General features: G+C 51.8%; 1 protein-coding gene across 1 annotated transcript in view; it reads right to left on the reverse strand.

Moving 5' to 3' along the window:
- The window catches only part of LOC121151591 (katanin interacting protein), a 157,559-nt gene that overhangs the window by 103,911 nt on the left and 31,073 nt on the right, over positions 1-22,575 (reverse strand). Inside the window, exon 3 of the mRNA XM_040973166.1 lies at positions 4,327-4,403. Coding sequence (XP_040829100.1) covers positions 4,327-4,403 — 77 coding nt within the window. The remainder of the gene's footprint in view (positions 1-4,326; positions 4,404-22,575) is intronic.

The following is a 22,575-nucleotide window of genomic DNA, read 5'->3' on the forward strand; positions in this document are numbered from 1 at the left end:
GAGCACCAGGATGGAACACCCAGATCTAGCTGTTCCAGCCATTTGAGGAATGACCCAGTACAGGGAAGATCTCGCTTTCTCTCTCTCTCTACTTTGCTTTTCAAATACACACATATGTATATATGTATGTATGTGTATATAAATATACATGTATACATATATATATTTGAAAAAAGATGATGATTGGCGTTCAGTCATAACAATACCCTGCAAATAACTCAAATGTTTAACACCAAGGAAGTGAAGACCAGGATGTTACACAGTAATACACAGTGGTGTCACTTAACAACGGGGACACATTCTTAGAAATGCTCACTGGACAAGTGTGTTGTGTAAATATTGTGGGGCACACTTACTAAGGCAGCTATACCATCACTAGGGACCACTGCAGCACAGACGGTCCACCGTTGGCCAAAATGTCAATAAATGGTGCATGACTATAGTTATGAGAACTCTGAGGACAAACAGGAGGATGGCTTGGCTCCATTCAGCGTGGGAGGGCAGCAGGGGGAAAGGACAGGAAACGAGAAAGGTCCAATATGATCAGCGCCAAGTTGGGAGATGAGCACCTGTGGCCCGGGAGAGACGGTGTGAAGTGTGTGTGTGTGTGGAAGTGCGGCCATGGGACACTGTTAGTGAATGCTTTGTTTACTTCCAAGCATTTCTTCCACCACTGGCCCATCCATCTTGTCCACAATCGTGGCAGAAGCATTTATTAGAGTCTGCTTATCTCCTGCCAGCCTTGAAAGCCAGGCAAAGGCCCGGGTGTTGGGCAACAACAGGAATACACAGGTAACCAATAGGCAATTTTCCAAACATGGCAACGGGCTGCTGTGTTCGCTCCGAGGAGCCAAGAACCAAGAGACATGAAGGGCATCGGCATCTCCATGGAGAGGGAGAGGAGCCTGGGGCCCTTGGGAGCACCATGACGGGGCGGCAGACTCTGCTCACCCAAGCAGACAGCCCGCTTCTCCCGCCTCAACCCTGGCTCCTGACACCGTGCTAATGGTTATGCCGTACCCTTGCCTGGGAACCCGTGTGCCTCTCCTTAAGCAGGATGATTTATGAAAATGTGGATTTATGAAACTGATAAATTAGGAGATAATTATTCAGACTGTGAAAGCAATTGCTAAAGGAACTCCTTCACTGGAGGCTGAGCGCATCAGTAGCATTCAGGTGGCATCAAAGAAAAATGTTTTCTGTTTTAATTGATGGCCTGCTTTGCATAAGAAGCTGTCCTCCATGGAGGCAGGGGGGACTCAGATAAATCAGCTGCAGCCTCTACCCTCTCTCAGGGGGCCCCACCCACCTACTGCCCTGCCACCCACTCCTCTGTTTCCCCTGGCACCTGCATAACTGCTTTTCTATGGTGGATTGATCTCTATGCTTGCTGCTGTTGCCCTGGTCCCCACAGCCATCTGAGCACGCAGGGCCACAGGCATCGGTCCCTTCCAGCCCAGGTGCCTGCTGAGGGTGACAGAAGAGGAAGGGACACCCTCGAGGCTTGCTTCTGGAACCAGTGGCAGGTGACACGGATGAGTGTCCCAGGCTCAGGGCTACCAGATCTCTGATGCTCGTCACAGCCGTCACTTCCACTCGAACCCTGTGTTGACCTTGGGGCCACCTGGACAGACAGCGCTTCTGTACAAAATGGGGGAGTGGAGGCAGCCGAGTCGGGAGTTTCCTGTGTCATAAGAGCATGTGATGGGGCACCTGACATGGTTGCGGTGGTGGGGGAGGACGCCTCATCTCATGGGCAACCAGAGAATGAAAACCAGCTGACTGAACCCAAGAATAACATCACCCCACATCTGATGGGTGTCCACACTGTCAGGAAGAACCTGTCCTGACACCTCCTTCTGGGACTGCACAGCCTGGGTTTACTGTCCACTCAGTGTCCACGGTGTAGCCCAGAAACTGGTTTTCTGCCTGATTCTAGACATTTCCAATTCAACTGCAGCTTATTCCTCCTAAGTGTCCTGAGGGTCATTGGCAGCTGAGGTAGGACTCTGTCCTCTTATTTCTGACAACATAAAAATAAGGTGTATAGGGCCAGTGCAGGGGTTTAGTTGGCTAATCTTCTGCCTGCAGCACCGGCATCCCATTTGAGCATCGCTTTGAGTCCTGGCTGTTCAATTTCCCATGCATCTCCCCGCTTACAGCCTGGGAAAGCAGTGGACAATGCCCCAAGTCCTTGGTTCCCTGCACCCATGTGAACAGCGTGAAGCCGGGAAGAAGCTCCTCGCTTTGGACTGGCTCACTTCTGGCCATTGCAGCATATGGAAGATTCTTTATCTATTTCCTCTGTCTGTAACTCTATCTCTCAAAAACATTAAAAAAAAAAAATCAAGTAGGGTCTGACGTGACAAAATGTGGAGACAAAATGCTATGCGAGGCTGCGGTGCCGGGCCCATGGCTGATACCCCGCAAGCAGCATCACCAGGCCCTGTCCCTCACAGCGCCCCATGTGAAGCCGTTACTGTTCAGCTTCATCTCCTAATCCTGCTGGTGAGTCAGCTCTCATTCAGGGAAGGCACCGTGGCACAGCACAACCAGCTGCTGCCGGAGCTGCCAGCACCCCACAGGCATGCCAGCTCGTGCTCTGGCAGCTCCGCTTCCGATCCACCTTCCTGCTCTGTTTCTCTCTCACTCCGTAATTTTGCTTTTTAAAAACACATAAGTAAATGTTTAAAAGAAAAAAAAAAGAAAGAAAAATAAGACAGTTCCTGCTTGTAAATAGGATATTCCTCATCTCCCCACCTCCCCAATGGGAACTCAGTTTGGATGTATTTTTAATTGCCTCCGTGCTCCAGCTGGGTCTCTGGGGATCCGCACCGCGCTCCCGGCTGGTCCCCGCACAGATGCACACCTATCGGTCGCCCCTTCGGGGGAGCTGTGTGCTCAGAAGGAACGATGACACACTGTCTCTGTAGATGTGTCACATGCACAGCCATCACCCCGGGCGTTCGGTGGCACCACCCAGCCTGCCGGCGTGGAATAAAAAAACCTCCTGCTCTGTGACATCAATCATGACAAAACCGCACGTGGGGCTCATCCTCATGAACCTTCTGCTCTTCTTGTTTGAGCGGGACCTGGGAATGGGGTGGGGGTGGGGAGACAAGTGCAGAGCCGCTGGGCACAGGGAGATGCCAGGTGCCTCAGGCCGGTCCCCTTCATGCCACCTCAGTGTGGTGCATCTGGCTGTCACGGACCACCAGGACTGTTGGTGGAATTGGGTAGAGCAGCTACACTGCAATGCACGGGATTACTGAGCGCCAGGAAGCTTGTCCCGCACCACGAGCTGCCAGGGCCGCTGCCGGCAAACACCGGCGCACGTAAGTCAGCTGACCTCCATCCCCATGCAGGACGCCCCTCCCCGCTTCCCTGAGGTCCAGACACGCAGCTCAGAGGCCCAGAGGAGCTAGCTCCCTTCCTGGAGCTCCGCCTTTTGGGCCTGCTGTGTTCTTCTGTTTGTTTTGCGCTTTCATTGGAATTCATTACCGACATCTGACAAAGTCCAGAGGCTTCTCAACAGAAGTCGAGATTTGCAGTTTGGCAAACTCAGAGGATCTGGACCCGGTAGGGGGGCCTGTGTTCCCAACAACAGCTGACCTGAACCAAACAAACCCGGCTTCGCTCACCACCTGGCCCCTCCTGGCATCTGGATTTGCAAAGCCATCTTGACAGCATGTTTCCAGGCCTGGGGACAGACGCCAATGGCCGGTCTGTCTGTCTGTCTCTCGGTCCTGCTGAAGAAACAAGTTCATGGTGCCTGGCTGCTCTGAACTCAGGGATCATCTCGCCCTGCACCTGCTGTAGCCTCTTCTAAGAACCAGCACCTCAAAGCTAGAAACGGGCGCGCATGCTAATGATACCCACCTCCCCCTCCTCAAACGACAGTGCGCGCGGCTCTGACTTTACAGCACAACACAGCGTGATTACAGGCTCAGATTTCAGAGACTGTCATCACCTGTGAGATCCCAGACTGGGCTATTCAGGTGACGACGGTGCGGGCCCTGCCAAATTCCTTTTCATGACAATCTTACCTTCTCCGGGAACAGAGGCGGAGAGGCAAGAGGCGGTACTTACACGTCCCGCGGTTTTGCTACGGCTCAATCAAGGGCCGCAATTTAATCAGTGAGTGGGGGACTAGGAACTGTGGTGGCAGACGGTGTTCTACGCCCCAGAAGAGAGGCAACGGAGGGGGCGAGTGGCCTGCAGCCCGCTCCCCTGTGAAGCAGAGCCCGCATGCCGTTAATGAATCTAAACATTTCTCTTTGACTACTTTTAAGAAGGGCTGCCGACGGGGCCCCTTCTTCATCTTACCGGTTTCTCTGCTGAAGTAGGATTAAATACTCATCATGCTTCTCATCAAAGTCTGTCACCATGTCCTTAGAGTAACCCTGGAAGGAAGAAACGGAGCCGTGTGACATCGGAATGCAGGGGAGCGCTTGCTGGGAGCCAGGGCGCCACACACCACGCTGGCAGCAGCAGCAGATGCAGGAGGCTGGGAGGCAGAGGCTGACCTTGAGAGAGGCCCGAGCTCCCTGGGTGTGTCACCCTGGCGACCCAGAGCCTCTCCTGAGACCGCTGGAGGGCCCAGTGGGTCTCACAGGTACACAACTTTCATCATCTTCAGAGAGGAGGAAAAGTCGAGTCCCCGGCCTTGCTACTGTTTGTTCTTCCCGTGTCTCCAGAAAAATCAAGGCGTGCCCAAGACCGGGGCTTCAGCTCTTTCACTCCTTATTATTCAGAGATTGCCATGACCCAATGGGACCCAAAGAAGCTGTTTCAAAGGGGGAATTCTCATTCGCTGCTTGTGCGTTTACATATAATCCATGGAGTCCTTAGAGGAACACAGGACGCCAAAGGCAAACAGGCTCCAGGAGGGGAAGTTTGTGCTCCTGGACCTCCTCTGCTGGCCACAGGACTCAAGGTGTCCTTTGGGGAAACATCTAGAACTTCTCGCCGTTCACTGGCTTCCTGCCATGGCTTGGATCTCCTGAGCCTCATGGCTTTGACCCTGCCCATCAATACAGTGCTGCCCCAGCCACCAAGACCCGGCTCAGCCCTGGGATGAAGAGGTGCTCTCTTTCTCCTACGGTGCTGAGCTTGGGAGAGAAATGCAGGTCTGGAACTACCAAAGAATGAAGGTGATAAAACAAACAAACAAAAAAAGACAATGATGACAGACAGCATGGGCAGGCAGCTAGGTACTGAGACTCAAGCACCACTTGGAACACCCACATTCCATTATCACAGTGCTTGGGTTCATGTCCCGTCCCTGCTTCGTGCTAATGCATCCCCCGGGAGAGAGTGGGTGACAGTGCGTGTGGCTGGGTTCCTGCTATCCACGCGGGAGATACGGACTGCATTCCTGGCATCCCCGGGTGTCCACTTCAGCCTGGCCCAGCTGTAGTTGTGTTGGCAATTGGGGAATGAAGTAGTGAATAGATAATCTCTCTCTCTCTCTCCGCATTTCATAAACAGACAGCAGATCCAAGAGAGGGAGGGAGACAGACTCCTGATGATGTCAGTTGAGTCCCTGGGGCCCGCCCTACGCTTGTGGACTTGTCTGGACAACTCAGTGCTTGCCTGGGAGGATTCAGCTGAGTATCTGTCACTCACAGTGAAAGGTTTTACAAAAGACACCAAGAGCTGGCTGTCGGACATAACCCAATTACGATCTATTACAGTTTTATGGAGGGATCATTAATATATAATCAATTATGGGTATTTAGAGGGACAAAGGCGCATAACAAGAAAGTTCTACTATGACCTGCTGGCCGCTCATCCAAATTTTTCCTCTGTTCATAAAACACAAAGCTATCTTGCTACGCACAATCACACGTAGATCCTTTTCAACAAGATGGGATCCTGCTCCCAACGATGCATCACAATTCATTATCTATTTCTTAAATGACTTGTGGCCAAGACTAAAGATACAATATCAACTTGATACAGGTCGCCAAGTTACCACTACAAACTAAAGAGATGAAGATTTAACTGGCAAGTTGGACATTTGTTAACACAAATGCAACTGATGTGGCAATTCTAATGAATATCATTGGCAGACGGAGAGGTGGAAAAGAAATAATAATCCTTCCTCACAGTTCTCAGAATCTACTAGAACACGACCCACGGGTGAGGCAGGACCGCTTTCCCTACATATGCCGGACCCCTTTCATCACCCTTTTCCGTTACTCCGGGCCAGGGGGAGCAGCTGGGCACCCACGGGGTGTCTGCAGCCCTCAGCCAGCCGCCCTCTCCAGGTGACGTGCTGCCTGTTCTGGCCGCCCTTTCTCCCCTGCCTGCTGTGAGGATGAACAATGCTGTCCGTCTCTCCCTGTCTGCCCTTCTCCCCCTCATCACAGGGAAACAGGACCCTGTAGATAGGGTACCCCGTGGTTACTCTGCGGTCAGGGCTGACAGCCCAGCCCTCCTTTCTCCTGTTTCCCAGCAGGTCCCGGGTGGTTTCCATCTTCTTGCCTCCTCCTCTGACAGCTCCGCTTGTTCTCGTTGATTCCTTCTTCTCTATACTCTTGTACTAGCTAGCTTTTTACTACTGGAACAAATACCCTGGAGTAGCTTCTTAGGGTAAAAGAAGCCTACATTTCGGAGGTCCCACAGCTCCAGGTGGGGAAGCTCTCACGGCTCAGACATCTGGGGAGACCGACAGATGGGCACTGAGGCGGTCCAGGTGGTCCATGGAGGTCCAGGAAGCAAGAACACACCTACTGACTCTGGGCCTCTCCCAGCAGCCATCGTGGCTGGGCCATGGGCTCCGCCCTAGCACCTAAATCCAATCCAATCCCTTCTTGAAGCACCATCATTGGATCAAGCTTCCATCCTACTCCATCAACTTTGAATCCACTGACAGACAAACTTAAGACCCCGGGGTTTAAATGTCTGCCTAAGTCTGAGGAGCCAACTCCTTGTCCAAACCATCACTCACTTTAACACAGTGCGGTGGCCTCAGCTTCTCCCCTGCCATGATGTCTCTGGACTCCGAGTTTCACCAGCTACTCTGACCAACAGGAAGTGAACAACCATACAACAGGAGGGTGTTATGAAGTCACAACAAAGTCAAAAACCGAGCTAGCGGCAACGGCCCCTGTTCTCGTCTTCCTCTGGCTGCTGGTCTGAGCCCCAACTCACCCTGCGTTGTGAAAAACACAGGAGACCTTGGCCCTCGGAAGACGCGGTTTGCAGGACACCGAGTCCGGGGCGGGTTCTCTGTTCCTTCCAGAGCTACAACACGAGTGCTGCGTGAAGGGTTTGATGCAGCATTTCCCTCTGCACGCTCCTCCTTTGATCTTCACAGCTGCTCCTCAAGCAGTTATCACCATCCCATTTGAGATACAAGCAGCCCCATCGACACGCGGCTTTCCAGAACACGGATCTGACTCCACGGCAATTTACATAACCATTTTGAAGTATGAAAATGATCACGGATGTATTAAGGTATGGAATAAGACTCCCAATGACATTCTTAGATGAAATGTGGGACTTCAAAGACTTTTCCGTTGGTAAAGGGATGTTTGGGGCTATCACCCCAGAACCTCCGGGGAAGGCATCAGTTCTTCTCCGCCAGGATGAAGACCTCAACAGGAAGGACATGGGCTTCTACCCAGGCTCGCATCTCAGCACCCCCTGCTTCTCCTGCACTGTGTAGACACAACTCCCCAGGGAACTGGAGGGAAATGCAGATACTGCTTAGGTAAGACTGAGTAGGATCCAGGCCTGCATTTATCAATATATATTATCTATATCTCAGTATGCTATAAACACACCCCCAAGAGAGAGAACCCACCTACCCACAGTTTCCTACCCAAATGCCTGCAACAAGCTGGGAACTCAATGCAGGCGTCCCATGATCTGAGCAATGCTGCCTCCTGGGCTTGGCGCTGGCAGGAAGCTGCAGTCAGGTTCCAGAGTGGGTACTGAACCCAAGCACTCTGACATGGGATGCGGACTTAACTGCTAGGCTGAACGCCTGCCCCCTCCCCTCCATCTTTATGTCTAGCTTTACCCCTGGGTAAAGCTCATGGATCATGCTTTGAGCAGCAAGGCCCCTGTCCTGGTCAAGGTCATCCCCACGGCACTCTCACCCGCAATCAGATTATCTCTGAACTTGAGCTGGGAAGAACACGGTGTTCAGACACAGATGCCAGGTGTGATATTACCTTGTATTCTTTGTACAGTGGGGGCATTGGCAGCAGCTGTCTGGCTGGTCTTTGATTCCTGTCACAGGATTAACTGAGGACTGGATATGGTGACAGTACAAAGGGGTCAGCGCGGTACCTGGTCCTTCTACAGTTATCTTGACAAAACTCCACAGGCGATTTATGTAACAGTGCTTCCTGGGCCCTCTCTCCAGCCCTTCTCCTAACCCAAGGCTATCCTCATTCTGTTCCCTGTCCTACAAATCCCCCTCTAGCCTCCAGCCAGCCTCTGCAAGGCCCAGCTTAGTTCCCAAGGTCTCCGGGAAGTCTTCCCTTGACATGCTTGCCCCCACTCACTCCAGTTCTGAAACCCTGCAATTACCATTAAATTATATACAATACAGTGCGAAATGGTCTATAATTACGTGCTAACTTGTTAGCATTTAACTACACCATACAGAGCTCACTGGTTATCTGGGGACGTGGAGACTTGGGATACGGGGCGGGGTGAGCCTTGAACTCGGCTCTTCATGTGCCCTGAGCCCATTTCCTCATTTGTCAGAGGGGGACAACCCCACAGGGCTGACACAAGGATTAATGATGATCAAGATGCAAGTAACATCAGGTCCTTCTCCTTCTTGCTCTTCTCTGGCCTGGCAAAGGTGCTACCTGCACAGGAAGGACTAAGCACTTCCTGGGTGCTTAAATCCTTTCCATGTCCACTGCATGGCTCCCAGGCATGTCAAGCGCAGCAGTGTTAAATGCACTCCGTCTGTTCTACATGTACAGATCGCAACTGCAAGTAGGTGTGCAAGCTGGGGACATGCATTTGGTGGAAGGTAGGGGAGCCAGCCTGGTGGCACCGTCAGGTAAGCCGCTGCGGGCAACACAGGCGTCTCACGTCTAGATGCCAGATGGAGTTCCGGCTGCTCCACTTCTGATCCACCTCCCTGCTCATGTTCCTGGGAAGGCAGCGGCAGGTGGCCCACGTGCTTGAGCCCCTGCCACCTGGGTGAGAGACTGGAGAGGCCTGGCTCCTGGCTTTGGCTGGCCTTGGTCTGCTGTGATTGTTAGAGGAGTGAAACAGCAGATGGGAGATCACGTTCTCTCCCTCTCTCTGTTACTCTATTAAATAAATATGTAAATCTTGAAAAAAAAAAAAGGAGAAATACACAACAGTGGCTTCTGGAAGGATAGTCTATTAACCTTTAACAGTCTACTAAAAGCAGCTGGTACTCAAGAAAAAGAATTATGACAATAAAACATACAAAACGGAATGACAACAGTCAGAATGGAGAAAGAGGAGGCCCTAATTCCTGGACCAATTTCCAAAACCTCCCTCTCTCTCCGCTACAACTGAACCCAACAGCTCCACACAAAAACTGCTGCATACAGTCGCCATTCCTCCCCCGGCTCTGAATGACCCCAGGGATGCCCGAAACCCTGCAGAGTACAGAAGCTCTCCACACACAGCCCGAGCAGCTTCTCTGTGGCCTACCTGAATTGCCAGCATCACCAATCCTGTGTGCTAGGCTCATTACGAAGTCAAACAACGGTTCCATGTACCGAAGCCCGGCTGGACTGCATCAGTGGAAGCAAGACGGCTACTGGGCGGGCAGCGTACACAGCATGAACACGCCGGACAAAGGAATCATTTGCGTCCTGGGCAGGAGGGCCTCCTGTTGGAGGTGTGGGGTTCCACCATGCCTGCTCAGAACAGCGCCTCACTTCCAATGTACTGCCCAGTCCCGGAGTCTTCTGTTCAGTGAGCTGTGGTCACCAGAACCTCCAAAAGAGAAGCTGTGGACGAGGGGAAACGACCCTATCCAAAATCTGACCACTTGCCCCACCTCCCCTCTCCCGTTGGTCCAAGTCCCTGTCTGGCACCCCCTGTCCTCATCCCCACATTCAGTTCTCCCTGTTGCTGCCTTCCAGCGACCACAGCAAGGTTCAGGGGCATGGCGTGGCTCTTCTGCTCCCATCCCCCTCAGAGTCAAGGACAAGGGCTTCCCGGGGGGCCACAAGGGTTCGTACGCTGGACCTCAATATCCACCTCTTCACTTCTTCTCCTCCCAGTCCTGTCAGCACCCATGAGTCCTCCCACCAGGAAGGCTCTTTTCCCAGGAAACTGTCCCATCTGGACACTTCTTTCAAGACTAGTCCAGCCAGCATGGTGGAGCAGCAGGTTAAGCTTCCACCTGTGACCCGGGCATCCCATATCAGAGCATGGGATTGAGTCCCAGTGTTCCCCCTCCCCAAACAGCTTTATGCTGCTGTGCCTGGGAAAGCAGTGGAAGATGGGCCACGTGCTTGGATTCCCCCTCCCACGTGCCAATGCAGTTCCTGGTTTTCCTGGCTTTATGGTCATGTGGGGAATGAACTAGGATGGAATTATCTCTGCCTCCCCCTCTTTTTCTCTACCTTTTGATTACAATAAAATCTTAAACAAAAACACCCCTACTAAAAAAAAAAAAAAAAGGCCTAGCTTGGATTTCCCTTCCTTTTTAAAAATATTTATTTTTATATAAAAGGCAGATTTACAGAGCAAGAAGGAAAGACAGAGAGAGATCTTCTACCCACAGATTCACTCCCCAGATGGTCACAACGGCTGCAGCTGAGCCGATCCAAAGTTAGGAGCGAAGCCTCTTCCAGTGTCCTACATGAGTGCAGGGTCCCAAGGACCTGAGCCTTCCCCTAATGCCTTCCCAGTGCATAAACAGGCAGCTAGATGGGAAATGGAACAGCCAGGACTAGAACCTGCACCTATTTGGGATTAATGCACCACAGGCAAAAGATTGGTGTGCTAAGCCACAGCGCCAGCCCCTGGATCTCCCTTTCAAGTTAGATGTTTTCTGAACACGAGATGTTCAGACACGGAGCCCCTGCCCTTCAAACCCTCCTCCCCACCAACACCATGGCCAGGCCTCAGCACTGTCCCTATGTCACATGCTGACTGTTCAGTGAAGGCAGAGAGCTCCGTCGGCTCTGTGCCGAGTGCATTCCAAGCCCCCAGAACAGAGCCACTTGGGCACACGAGGGTAGCCCTTTGGCGAAGTGCTCCCTTCTTCACATCAAAGGCCTCAGTGAAAGAGGCATCTGGGATTTGAAATACTAAAGGTTTCCCGGGCAGCCAGCGAGGGGCCCCAGGCAGCAGGACAAGCACAAAAATGCAGGTCTGGGGACCTGCCACCGCGTGCACTGCTCCCAGCTCCGGCAGAGGCAGGACCTAACTTCACCGAAGAGGGGTTAGCAGGTCCGAGCTCTGCATGGCAAAGAATCCGAGGAGCAGAGATGTGACATGAAGACAAATTCTCATTGTCATCATTGTTACTCTCGTCACTGTTACCCCTTACGCTGGTTCAGGAGAAGGTGTGGGATTTTATCAATGGCCATGTTATTAATTCTCTCTGGGGGCAAAAAAAAAATGAATTGGAAAGAAGCATCATGAATCAGTTATACTTAAAGATGCTCCACAGACTCTATATATTTCAGGGATCACGTATTCCTCTGAGGCCAGAATATTGGAATTCTCCTAACCGCAGCTGATTTAGTGAGTGCGGAAGCCTGAGCTGCATTAACGAGGGTGCAGTGCTGCCTGCCGGGGCTTGTGGACACCATAAACCCCGGGCGGTGGGCCCCATGGAGAACAGAACCTCACAGTGCACCAACAAGGAGATCTGGAAACAGGATGGGCCCCCCAGAGTCCCATTACATGCCTGTGTACCCCTGGCTCCCCCAGCTGCACACTGCTTATTTTTATTATTATTATTTAAAAAATACAGTGTCAGACACACACACACACACACACACACAGACGAGACATACACAGAGATGGATCTTCCAGCTTCTGCTTCACTACCCAAATGGCAACAGCATCCAGGGCTGAAGCCAGGAGCCAGGAACTCCATCCAGATCTCCCATGTTAATGGCAGGTACATTAGCAGGGGGCTGGATAGGAAGCAGAGCAGCTGGGATGTGAACCAGTGTTCAGATTACGGGATGCTGGTGTCCCAAGCAGCGCCTTCTGCTGCCAGAGCCCCATCCAACTCCACGTCTTCCCTCTGGCTTCCTGGGGCCCAGCTCTCTGAGCCGCCTGGGTTGCTGTTCCTTGTGCCTCTCTGTGGGTGCTTAGTCAAGCCCCACCAAACTCCCGAGTTCTGGGATTATCACCCCCGTTTTACAGAGGGGAGCAACCGAGGCCTTGGGAGCTAAAGCAAATTGCCTCCAGGCCACACGTGGAGAGAACAGAGGTGCCGTTTTTAAACCCATTCAGTTTCCATTCCTTTTCTCCTGGCTGCACCATCTTGACTTGCTTGCCCTCCAACCCTTGATCCACATGATGCAGATGGAAAGAACGCTCCCACACCACGAGGGCAAACACCTGGCCCATGCTTGGCCTGTGTACTCCATCTCTTGAGTCTGTGTCTTAAGTCAGACCAGGAGACCAAATCCAAGCAGGGGTCGAATGTCCTGGAAAAATTCCTTTATGCTGTTAGTTCCAGGAAAGAAAAAAAAAAATCTGCTTCCAAAATGACATCCACTTGGAGTGGCAGAAGTGAGGACAGGAAGAGACAGAGCAGCAGGAGCCCCGAGCCTCTCAGCAGCGGTCACTGGGCAGGCCCGGGGCTGGCACCATTCAGGTACAGGAGCAAACACGTTTCTTCCTGCACTCAGGCCAGCTTGAGTCCTGTGTGTGTACGAATACGTGTTGATATACATGTGCGCGTGTCTGTATGCATGCACACCGTGTGAGCATGTACACACTTACGTGACTGACACCTGCGCAAGTCTGCTGGTGTAAGGCAGGGCTCAGAATGTGGTAGTAACTGAGACCAAGGAATCAGAGAAGCATTGAGCGGAGACTGAGTGAACGGCACCAACAGTCTATCCCGGGAAAAGGCAACACAGGTTTATACCCTACAGCATGAACCTCTACTTATCCTTCAACACCTGCCCGGAGTGCCAACGGCTCTGCGATTCTGCTGTGGCCCAGTGCTATGTGCTAAGTCTTCAAGGTGTGTTGGTCCGGGGGAAAAAGGGTCCGCTAAAGCCTGCTTTCACTGCCTCTGCTAACAGGTCAGATATCCTCCCAGACTCCCAAAGCAACCACAGACCATACTCTCTATCCAGTTTTCTGAGGTTGCAAACAGCCAAGCTATAAAGACCTAAAGTGATGGCCGATACTGCCCCCTGGAGGTAGAATGAAGCAAAGCAAAACGCTGCAGCAAACATTTGCGTTTCCAAAGCTTGGGGTGTTGGGGGGGACGGTGGGAAGGGTAGTGGAGGTAGGTGGGTGGAATATGTCCTCACAAAACATTACACGCTGTGCACGTGCCAGGTGGCTTGTCGAAGGCAGAGTTTGGGTTATGTGCGAGTAGCTTAGCTCGTGCTCGTTATTCCCTGCTCAGCTGTGTTCCTCTTTACAGCTACCAATGCATACCTGGAGACTTCCATGCCTTGTTTCTAGGTTTATAGAAGATCAGCCCAGATCCAGAATCTAACATTTCTCCACAAAATATGCTGTATTTTTAGGAATGTATTTTCTTCTACAACTCCCTTTTACAAAGTCACTTTCAATACATATCTGATGGAAAATCATCAGCTCTGTGGGCTTTTTAAATTATTATTTTTTTATGCACAGAGAAGTTCTCTTGCAAAATTGGGACTGCGTGTTATCAACTCTCTTATCCTGGAAAGCTGGGACGATTTTGTAAATCCTGAATGAGTTTATATTTTAAGCGGCGGGGGGTGGGGGGGGTGGGGGGGGGAGAACTATTAATGCTGCTTTCAAAAAGGAAACTTTAAATGAAAGCCATACATGGAAAATCATTAGCGCTTTTCCATAAATAGAAGGTAAGTGCAGACATAAATACAGACCTGCTAAAACAGGAAAGGCTGACAGGCCCCCTGAGCAACGTGCAGCCGGGGAAACACACGCGCAGGGGCTCCTGAGAGGAGCAGAGTTACTGCGCGGACAAAGGGGGCTTTAGGAAGGACTCAGCCCCTGTGAGGAGTGACCTGCAGAGGGGTTGGGACAAGCAGCCAGTGCCTCTAAGGAGGATGCCTGCCATGGACTGCAAAGGACTGGAAATGGCCAGAGGGCTTTGGCAAGAGTGGGTTCATCTCTCCTAGGTTTTAAGCAAGTCCTGGAGTCACGAAGGCCCAAGAGAGGCTTAGCAGAGGGGCTTGCAGTGGGGGAGAGGGGCCTGGACCCCTATGTGACACACAGTCTATGCTGGCCAGAGACGGGGCTGCAGGCAGCCAGTGCCGCTCCCTTGGCGCCAGGCCTGCACTGTGAGACTGACTGGAAGCAGCTTGTGCCTGTCAGAGCTGCTCAGCCCTGCAGCATGGCGCTCTGGGCCTGACGGGAGCAGTGTCGCGGCAGAGCCGGAAGCCTCCCGGCACCCTGTCTCCATGCACCTGATCTGCATCAGAGAAAACTGCATCAGAAACATGGGCCTCCCCTCCAGCACCTCCTTCCCAGGGGCCAGGTCCCTGGATGCTGCCACCAGCCCCGAAAACTCCCATTTCTCCTACTCGTTTTCCTAGGGATGGACATATCCATCCCTAACCCCACCTTGCCCCAGGAGCCACTCTGGCCCCCCTCCCCATCAAGGTCATGGCCCTTACCGTCGCCCCAGCCGTGACTTCTCTCCACTGCCCGACAGGAAGCAAGTCTGTCTCAGCATCTTTCCCAGGAGCCTCTCCTTGCCCCAGTCCTGAATGCCTCCCGCTTCTTTTGTGGTCTCCACCTTGAGGATGCCAGACCTGCCAGGCCATGAGCAGCACCATACCGCTAGTTGTCTCATCTCCTGGCACCAGACGGGTTCCTGGCATTTGCAAGGCACTTATGAAGGATTTGTGGATTGGAGGGAAGAACGGAAGGGAAGAAGGAGGAGGATGCAAGTCCAAATCACTGTTCTCGTCGTTGACTTGGAGACGGAAATGGAAAAGCGGGTGCTCCAGGACAGCATGGCGGGGTGGGGAGGACGCCATGGAGAAGAGGTGCCAGGGCCAATGGGCAGTGGGTGTGCAGAGTGCGGGGGCGGGGGGAGTCTGGCTGTGCTCTGCGGGGGCTGGGCAGGCTTCAGAAAAGGTGCTAAACTGTCAAGGAGCTCACCAGGAGAATGAGGCAGCCAGCGGAGGGGCTGGAAGGTCAAGCAGGAAGGGGATGGCACGCATGCAAGTACAGTACAAGAGAACCCTGAAGCCCAGCTTGGGGCTGGGCAGGATGGGGCTCCAAGAGAGCACACAGGTGGAGCTTGGTTTTGGCCATCCTAGGCCTGTGCCAAGCTCAGTGAAGGCAACAAGTGTCCAGGACAGCATGGCAGGCTTTGAGGGCCCCACCTGGGATGTACACTTACACACCACTGTCACGAGTTTGGCCATCTGAGATAATGTCCATCAAGGGATATGATGTGAAGTTTCCTCTTACCACCACCACCATCACCACCACCACCCCCGGCCCCACCCTGACCGTCTGGAACTCCGTTCTGCTAAATAAGATTGCTGTAGGAGGCCACAGGTTTGTTTGGACTTGGCACATGCCTGGGCCCAGCGGATCTAGCCAATGTGGAGTTTAATTGCAATAACAGAGCCCTGTTCTGTTGCAGAAAGGGCCCGTGGCCTACTAACTAAGCTGTAAACAATGAACTAGTTAAGCTGCAACCAGTCAACGGGTTGACTAAACTGGGGCCAATTAAGTTGTTTTCTCATCTCTTCCTCTTTGTTCTACAAATGCTGTCTGGTCCCATCGTGAGCCTGGAGTCTCACAACCCACTCTGGTTCTGGCGGCTGCCTGACTCTAATTGCGCAGGTTTTGCTCAGATCAACACGCCTCCCTTTAATTGGCCTAAGGAATTTTCCTTTTTCCAGCTCCTTTCCTGCCTACTTCCCCCAGGTAGCTAGCACACTTCCGATCATATGTCAGGACACGTTTGTGAGCTGTGTGCAACCAGCAGTCTGGTGAGTGAGCAGGACAGATTTTAAACAAAGCCACCAGCTCACCCGCCTTGCCCTAGCACAAGGGCAATGCTTGGGAGGTGGGTGTGTATAACATCAGTGACTTGAGGAGGCAGCTGTGCCTGTGAGTTCATCGCAGATGACAACGGAACCAAAATTTGAAGGCTGAGCCAGTTTCATAGGAGAGGAGAGTGACCATAGCAAAGCGGCCTGAGGACCACGAGTGAGCACCAGGGACCAGCTCAAGCAGGAAGGGTGGGAGCAGGAAGGCCAGTGGATCTGTCGCCAGGGAGGCAAAGGGAGCAGGTGGCACTGCCTATGGCAGGGAGAAAGCCACTGGAGGGGTGCGTGGGAACTGGAACAAGGGCTGAAGGAGCCAAGAGTGGGGGAGGGAGCATATGAGAGGCTGCTGCCAGTGCTCGGACCACAGGTGTTCATGAGAAGCAGGAGGCAGGTACTTTCAAGGCCATGGCACAGTGCCTGGTGATGGGCTGGGAAGAGGTAGTGATGGGTTAGCAGGAAATGTGGATGACTCTGTAGCTCTGGCCTGGAGGGGTAGTGATGCCACAGGTCCAGAGGGGCCCTTAAGGCATGTACGGGGAGTGGCTCATGAGCTGGCCTGCAGAGGAAGTGATGCCATGGGTCCAGAGGGGTCCTTAAGGCATGCACAGGGAGTGGTTCATGAGCTGGGCTGGAGGGGCAGCGATGCCAAGGGTCCAGAGGGACTCTTAAGGCATGCACAGGGAGTGAGCAGTTCACAAGCAAGCACTGGATGTACATATGTGGGGCTAAGGACTCTGTGGCACAGTGAAGGTGCTGCTTCCTGTCTGCTGGTCCCCAGCCCAGGTAGGGTCCTGACTGAGCCCTGTCCAAGGCCCAGGGTCAGGGCCTTGGGTGTGTGTAAGTGGGTACTATGCTGGTACAGGTCCAAAGGACTTATCACTGCCAAGCTGCCAGGAGCACACATGATAGCTGGTGGCTCACAGCTCTGTCCCTTCTCATGCAGACACCCAAGGTTGTCCCTGCTGGCTGATACTGGTGCGTACCAAGATTACAAAGACCCTGGCCCCTCACCTCAGCTGGAGGCATTTGGAAGAGCTAGCCCCCACCCCCGACCTGTGGGATGGCATCTGTGGGAGGCCCTCCCCAGGGAACCTGCACCCACAGCTCTTCCTCAGGGCCTGCTTGCGGGGGATCTGAGATGGAGCATCTTCCCTCCCCGACCATTAGCTGCCAGGATAGAGCTGAGACTGGCTGCGCCCAAGATGGTCGGTATCTGCGTGTTTCAACTGAACAGACTATCTCAACTCAGCCAGGATTTGCCACACAGTCCTGAATTCCAAGAGGCCAGACTCAGGTCTTAAACATACAATCAATTCCTTGGGGTGCTTGGTGTGGGAGTTAAGATACAACACCATTCTGATCCCTGCATGGCATGTTGGGAGTGCCAACAAAACAACAGCAACAACAAAAAGACTTCAACGATTTCTCTACTGGTATTTGTCAAAAGGGTGAGGTGGGGGAGCAGGCCAGGCCCGCAGGTCAGGGAGAGGCAGTGTTTGATTTGTGCTGCAGCTCACAGGAAGGAAGGAGAAGACTTGGAGAATCTCTTTAGCTAGAAAGGTCGCGTGCCTTCTCTCCAAATATGCATGTTCTTTTTTTACTTCTCTGTATTTCATTTGAAAAGCAGAGAGAGAGAGCACTCTTTTGTCCACCTGTTCACTCCCCAGAGGTTTGTAACAGCCAGAGTTGGGCCAGGCAGAAGCCAGGAGAGCTAGGGATCCAACCCAGCTCATCCACATGGCCGCGTGGCAGGGGTCCAACTACGTGAGCCATCACCTGGTGCCTCCTAGGATGCACATGAGCAGGAAACTGCCAGCGGAGCAGAGCTCTGGGATATGAGATGTGACTTTCCCTAGTGGGGTCTTTATCATGGGGCCAAATGCGTGCTGCTCAACGCATGTTCTTAAGAGTGGAATGGCAGCTCAGCAATCTCAGGCTCTCTCGGCCTCCTGCTCACTCCTTCCAGCCCATGGCCACCATCTTGGTAACTCCTTTATGAACAGCCCACCATGCAGGGCAAGTAGTTTACCAAAGGCACTTTGGGGGAGTCACAAGGCAAGCCAAACCAAACTCTGCAAAACCTCAGACCTGGCTATGCCATTCTCCTTGGCATTCAACCTAGAGAAGGCCTCAGGCAGGTGCCCAGGGAAGCATGCCAACAGATGCCATCTGGGATTAACTGATGTCCACCAAAAACAGGACAGCTCAGTGGCCCATCGCCTGTGCCAACCCAGGAATACCGCGCACTGGTTTTTGTAAAGGGGCTACATAAGAACAAGGACAAATCTTCAAGACATACAAGACATACATTCTCAAGAGAATACGCCAGTTCCAAGAGCCTACTGCCAAACACCACATTTTTACCAAGGTAAGGATACACACACACACACACACACACACACAGAGTTACCTATAAGGGTATTTCAAGATGTTTGTGGAAAATGCAATTAAAAGAGTCGTTTTGATGCAAAATTTTGTCATACTAGGCATTTTCCAGGAATTTTTTTCAAGGACTCCCTTGTATATTTTATGGACTCACTCAGGAACATAAATACACAGAGCCAAAAGGATCCATGCCAAGCTTATGGCAACAGTTCCTTAGGAGGGAATCAGGAAGTGATGGGAGCTGGCCAAAGGGATTTCAGGTTTATCCAAGGTATTTCATGTATGAGGAATGACCTCAGCACCTCCCACCTCTCTCCTCCAAAAGAGAAGAAAAAGTCACCAATGGCTCCACACTCCAGACGGAGTCAGCTCCTTTCAGCTTTCCTCCTGAATGGGATTCCTTCTCTATCATCCACGCAAGGTCTTGGTGAGTTTTACACTGAGCTCCTGATGTCCCTCTCTCCAACCTGCCCTAGCTGTCATCTCAGGAGATGACGAACTCATCTTTCTGATCATTCAGACCCCTCCTTGGGAGTCTTCTTGATTCCTATCTTTGTCTTTCACCCAGCAAGCCTGGGAGCCCACTCCTTCTTTAGCAGCACTTCATCTGCTCCCCCCAGATTAGGGAAACAGGTCCCATACCTCCTCCCAGGCTGTGTTGATGGGCTATCGCTGGTGTTTCCACTTCTGCCTTGAACCCCTCTATGTTGCTGAAACCCATCAGGTCACAGCTCCCACCTCACTCAGACTAGAAGTCCAGGCCCTGCCAAGTGGCCACAAGGCCCTACATCACCTGCCCTGGATCCCTCTGTCGTGTTTCCCACGGCCCTGCCTCTGCCCACACAGATGCATTGGGCCCCAGGGCTTTGGCCCCATTCCCAGAGCTCTGTGCAGCTCCTTGTGTGTGTCTTCTGCCTCTGCTCACTTCTGCATGAGGCCTCCTTGGAGACCCTCCCTAGCAGCCCTTTCAACTCTCTGCAGACCCTACCTGCTTCAGGTTTTGGCTCAGATGTACTTGTTTTCTAAGTGTCTGTCTCCAACCAAGGGTACACACGAGGGGAACTTAAAAGAAGTTTGTGGAAAATGAAATTAAAAGATAAGCAAGAAAAGTTCTGAATCCACGCCCAACTTAGTTTGTTTTTGTTTTTTTTTTTTTAAATTATACTCATTGTCCATCCATGTAGCTGTGACTTGGTGTCTGTTTTGTTCACTGTGGAATCTTTGGGTGTGGGTACCCAGCTGGACATCTAGCAGGTACTTGATTAATAGCTGCTGAGTGAATGAGCACAGCCCTCTCCATAGGGCCCAGAGCACCTGTTAGCAACCCACTGCTTCTTAATATGCTCCGATTCTACTCATGGATCTTTCCTACTCCTACATATACTCACGGCACCTATTTTATCTACCATTCTGAATTTTATCCCGAACTTCCAGACAATGAATCAACCTTCATTGTTACTTCTTCTTGATCTTCTGGCCCACCCCAGTTCCCACTCCTTGTCCTGTTGGGTGAGCTAAAAATTTTCTCTCTGGGGTAGGTATTGGGTGCGGAGGTTAACAAGATGCCTGGGACATCTTGCATACCATTTCAGACTGCCTTGGCTGAGTCCTGGCTTTCCTTCTGATGCAGTTTCCTGCTAATGCACGCCACAGGACACAGCAGGTGATGCCTCAATATGTGGGCTGCTGCCACCAATGTGAGAGATTGGGACTGTGTTCCTTGCTCCTGACTTTGGCCCTGGCTGGTCCAGCCTTAGCAGCTGAGGCATTTGGAGAGTGAATCTGTTTCTATTTTTCAAATAAATCCAATAAAAACAAAACATAACAAAACAAAAACCCAACCACCAAACAAAAACCAAAAAACCTTGGACCCAGTGCAATGGCTCAACTAGTTAATCATCCTCCTCAAGCGCTGGGATCCCATATGGGCACTGGTTTGTGTCCTGGCTCCTCCACTTCCCATCCAGCTCCCTGCCCATGGCCAGGGAAGGCAGTAGAGGAAGGCCCAAAGCCTTGGGACCCTGCACCCACATGGGAGACCTGGAGGAAGACTTGGCTCCTGGCTTTGATTAGACCAGCTCCAGCCATTGCTGCCATGTGGGGAGTGAACCAGTGGATTTAAAATCTTTCTCTCTGTTTCTTCTCTCTGTAAATCTGCTTTTCCAATAAAAATAAATAAATCTTTTTTAAAAAATTGTGGCAGGGTTCATAAAATGCTCTTGCTTAAAGAGTTCATTAGTCTTTGTTGAGTCATCAATTGTGCTGAGTAGTTTGCAAGTAGTGTCTCATGGAATCATCTCAACAACTGACAGCGTAGCCATCATTGTCTCTATCTCACAGTTAAGGAGACTGAGGCACTCAGCACCGTCTGTTGAGGAGTTGTATCTGAACCTAGCTTTATTGGACTCCAACATCTGTGCTGGTAACTTTCACTATCAGGTCCCCTTCACGAAACTGGCTCTGGGACCTCAATCAGGGAGGGGTGATGCCAAGCCACAAGAGAAAAAGCAAAGCAAACCAACCCTGCCACCATCCAGGCCCGAGTCACTGGCCAGTCCTCAGTGACACAACCAACGCAAGAAGAAGCAGGGTCTGTTACTGCAGCAGAAAAAACTAGGCTCAAGTCCCGATTCCTCACTTTTTCTTTGTAAAATGTACAGTCAGGGTTACAGCTCTGAGATTCCCTGAGGCCAAGGTAAGAACAGTGGGACCTCATTGCTGGCTACCCATGGGTGACTAGGTCAGGATCAGGGCACTTGATTCAAGTGAGCCAATCATCCTGGGGATTTTGGACAGAAAGGTTCAGGGGAAAACTGGTGATCCACATGAGGGAATCTTAACTTGGGAGATGACCTTCTGCCAGGTCAACTGAGAAAAAGAGAAAGAGAAAGCTTCAAGTTATAAAGATAAGATCTCAGCAGAATGTACATGCTGCAAGACAGAGACAAAGAGAGACGGAGAAATGAATGATTTTGCATTCCCTACTTCACTACCGAAATGCCTACAATAGCCAGGCCTGGGCCAAGTCAAAGCAAGACCAGGAGTCTTACCAGAGTGACAAAAACACCAGTGCCTGGGCCATCCTCTGCTGCTTTCCAGGAAGTTGGATTAGCAGCAGAGGAGCCAGGACTTGAACTGGTGCTCTGATAAGAGACGCCTTCATCACAGGTGGAGCCTTAACCCATCACCTGTTGTTAACACCCAGACACATCTTTGCTCTCAACTCCTGTGATACACTCTCACTTCAAAGCCCTGAGATGCAGTAATTTAGTTCTCCTTCTGCTAAACTAAATGGAGTTTATGTTTTTAACCAAGTCCTAAGTAATACAAATCCCTTGCACAATTGCTCCTCAGTGTCTGGCCTTTGTAAATAATATGCAATGCATGATTTGTAATATTATGATAAGCAAGGCACAAGGACGCACTATTACAGGAATAGGACAGATGAATCACCTTGCATAGGCATCTAAATTACTCCTCCTGCGGAGGGGAGAAGAAGGTGGGGGAGACATGCCATGGAGCCCTGTCCTTGGTCCTCTCCCACGCCATAATGTTATCAGTGGCTGGGTCTGGCCGTGGAAGGTTGTTTATTAAGTCTGCAGCTGACATGCAGATGGGAGAGACACGTGGCAAAACCCGGATGACGGAATCCGGGTTCATCAGATCAATTTCTAAGGGCTGGTGAGGGAGCTGAAGACAGCCTGATAAAATGCATCAGGCCCAAGGTAAAGGTCCTGTACAAGGGGAGAGTCTGGGGGGAGAAAAGTTCTTGAGACGCGAGCCAGGGCTTGAAGAGTATGAGCTAACGGGCTAGTGCAGCCGCCAGACACTCCCACCAGCATAACACACACATTGAATGTGTTCAGAATATTTGCTCACTCTGGGAAAGAGAGGAAGGACACAAACATCCTGGAGGGACACTTGTTGGGTGCCGGGCCCCTTTCTGAACACCTGACAGCCACCGTTTCGAGGGATTCTCTCATTGATCCTGTGACTTGGG

Source organism: Ochotona curzoniae, unplaced genomic scaffold (assembly GCF_017591425.1).
Source record: "Ochotona curzoniae isolate NIBS_2020 unplaced genomic scaffold, NIBS_Ocur_1.0 contig_2321, whole genome shotgun sequence".
Taxonomy (NCBI): domain Eukaryota; kingdom Metazoa; phylum Chordata; class Mammalia; order Lagomorpha; family Ochotonidae; genus Ochotona; species Ochotona curzoniae.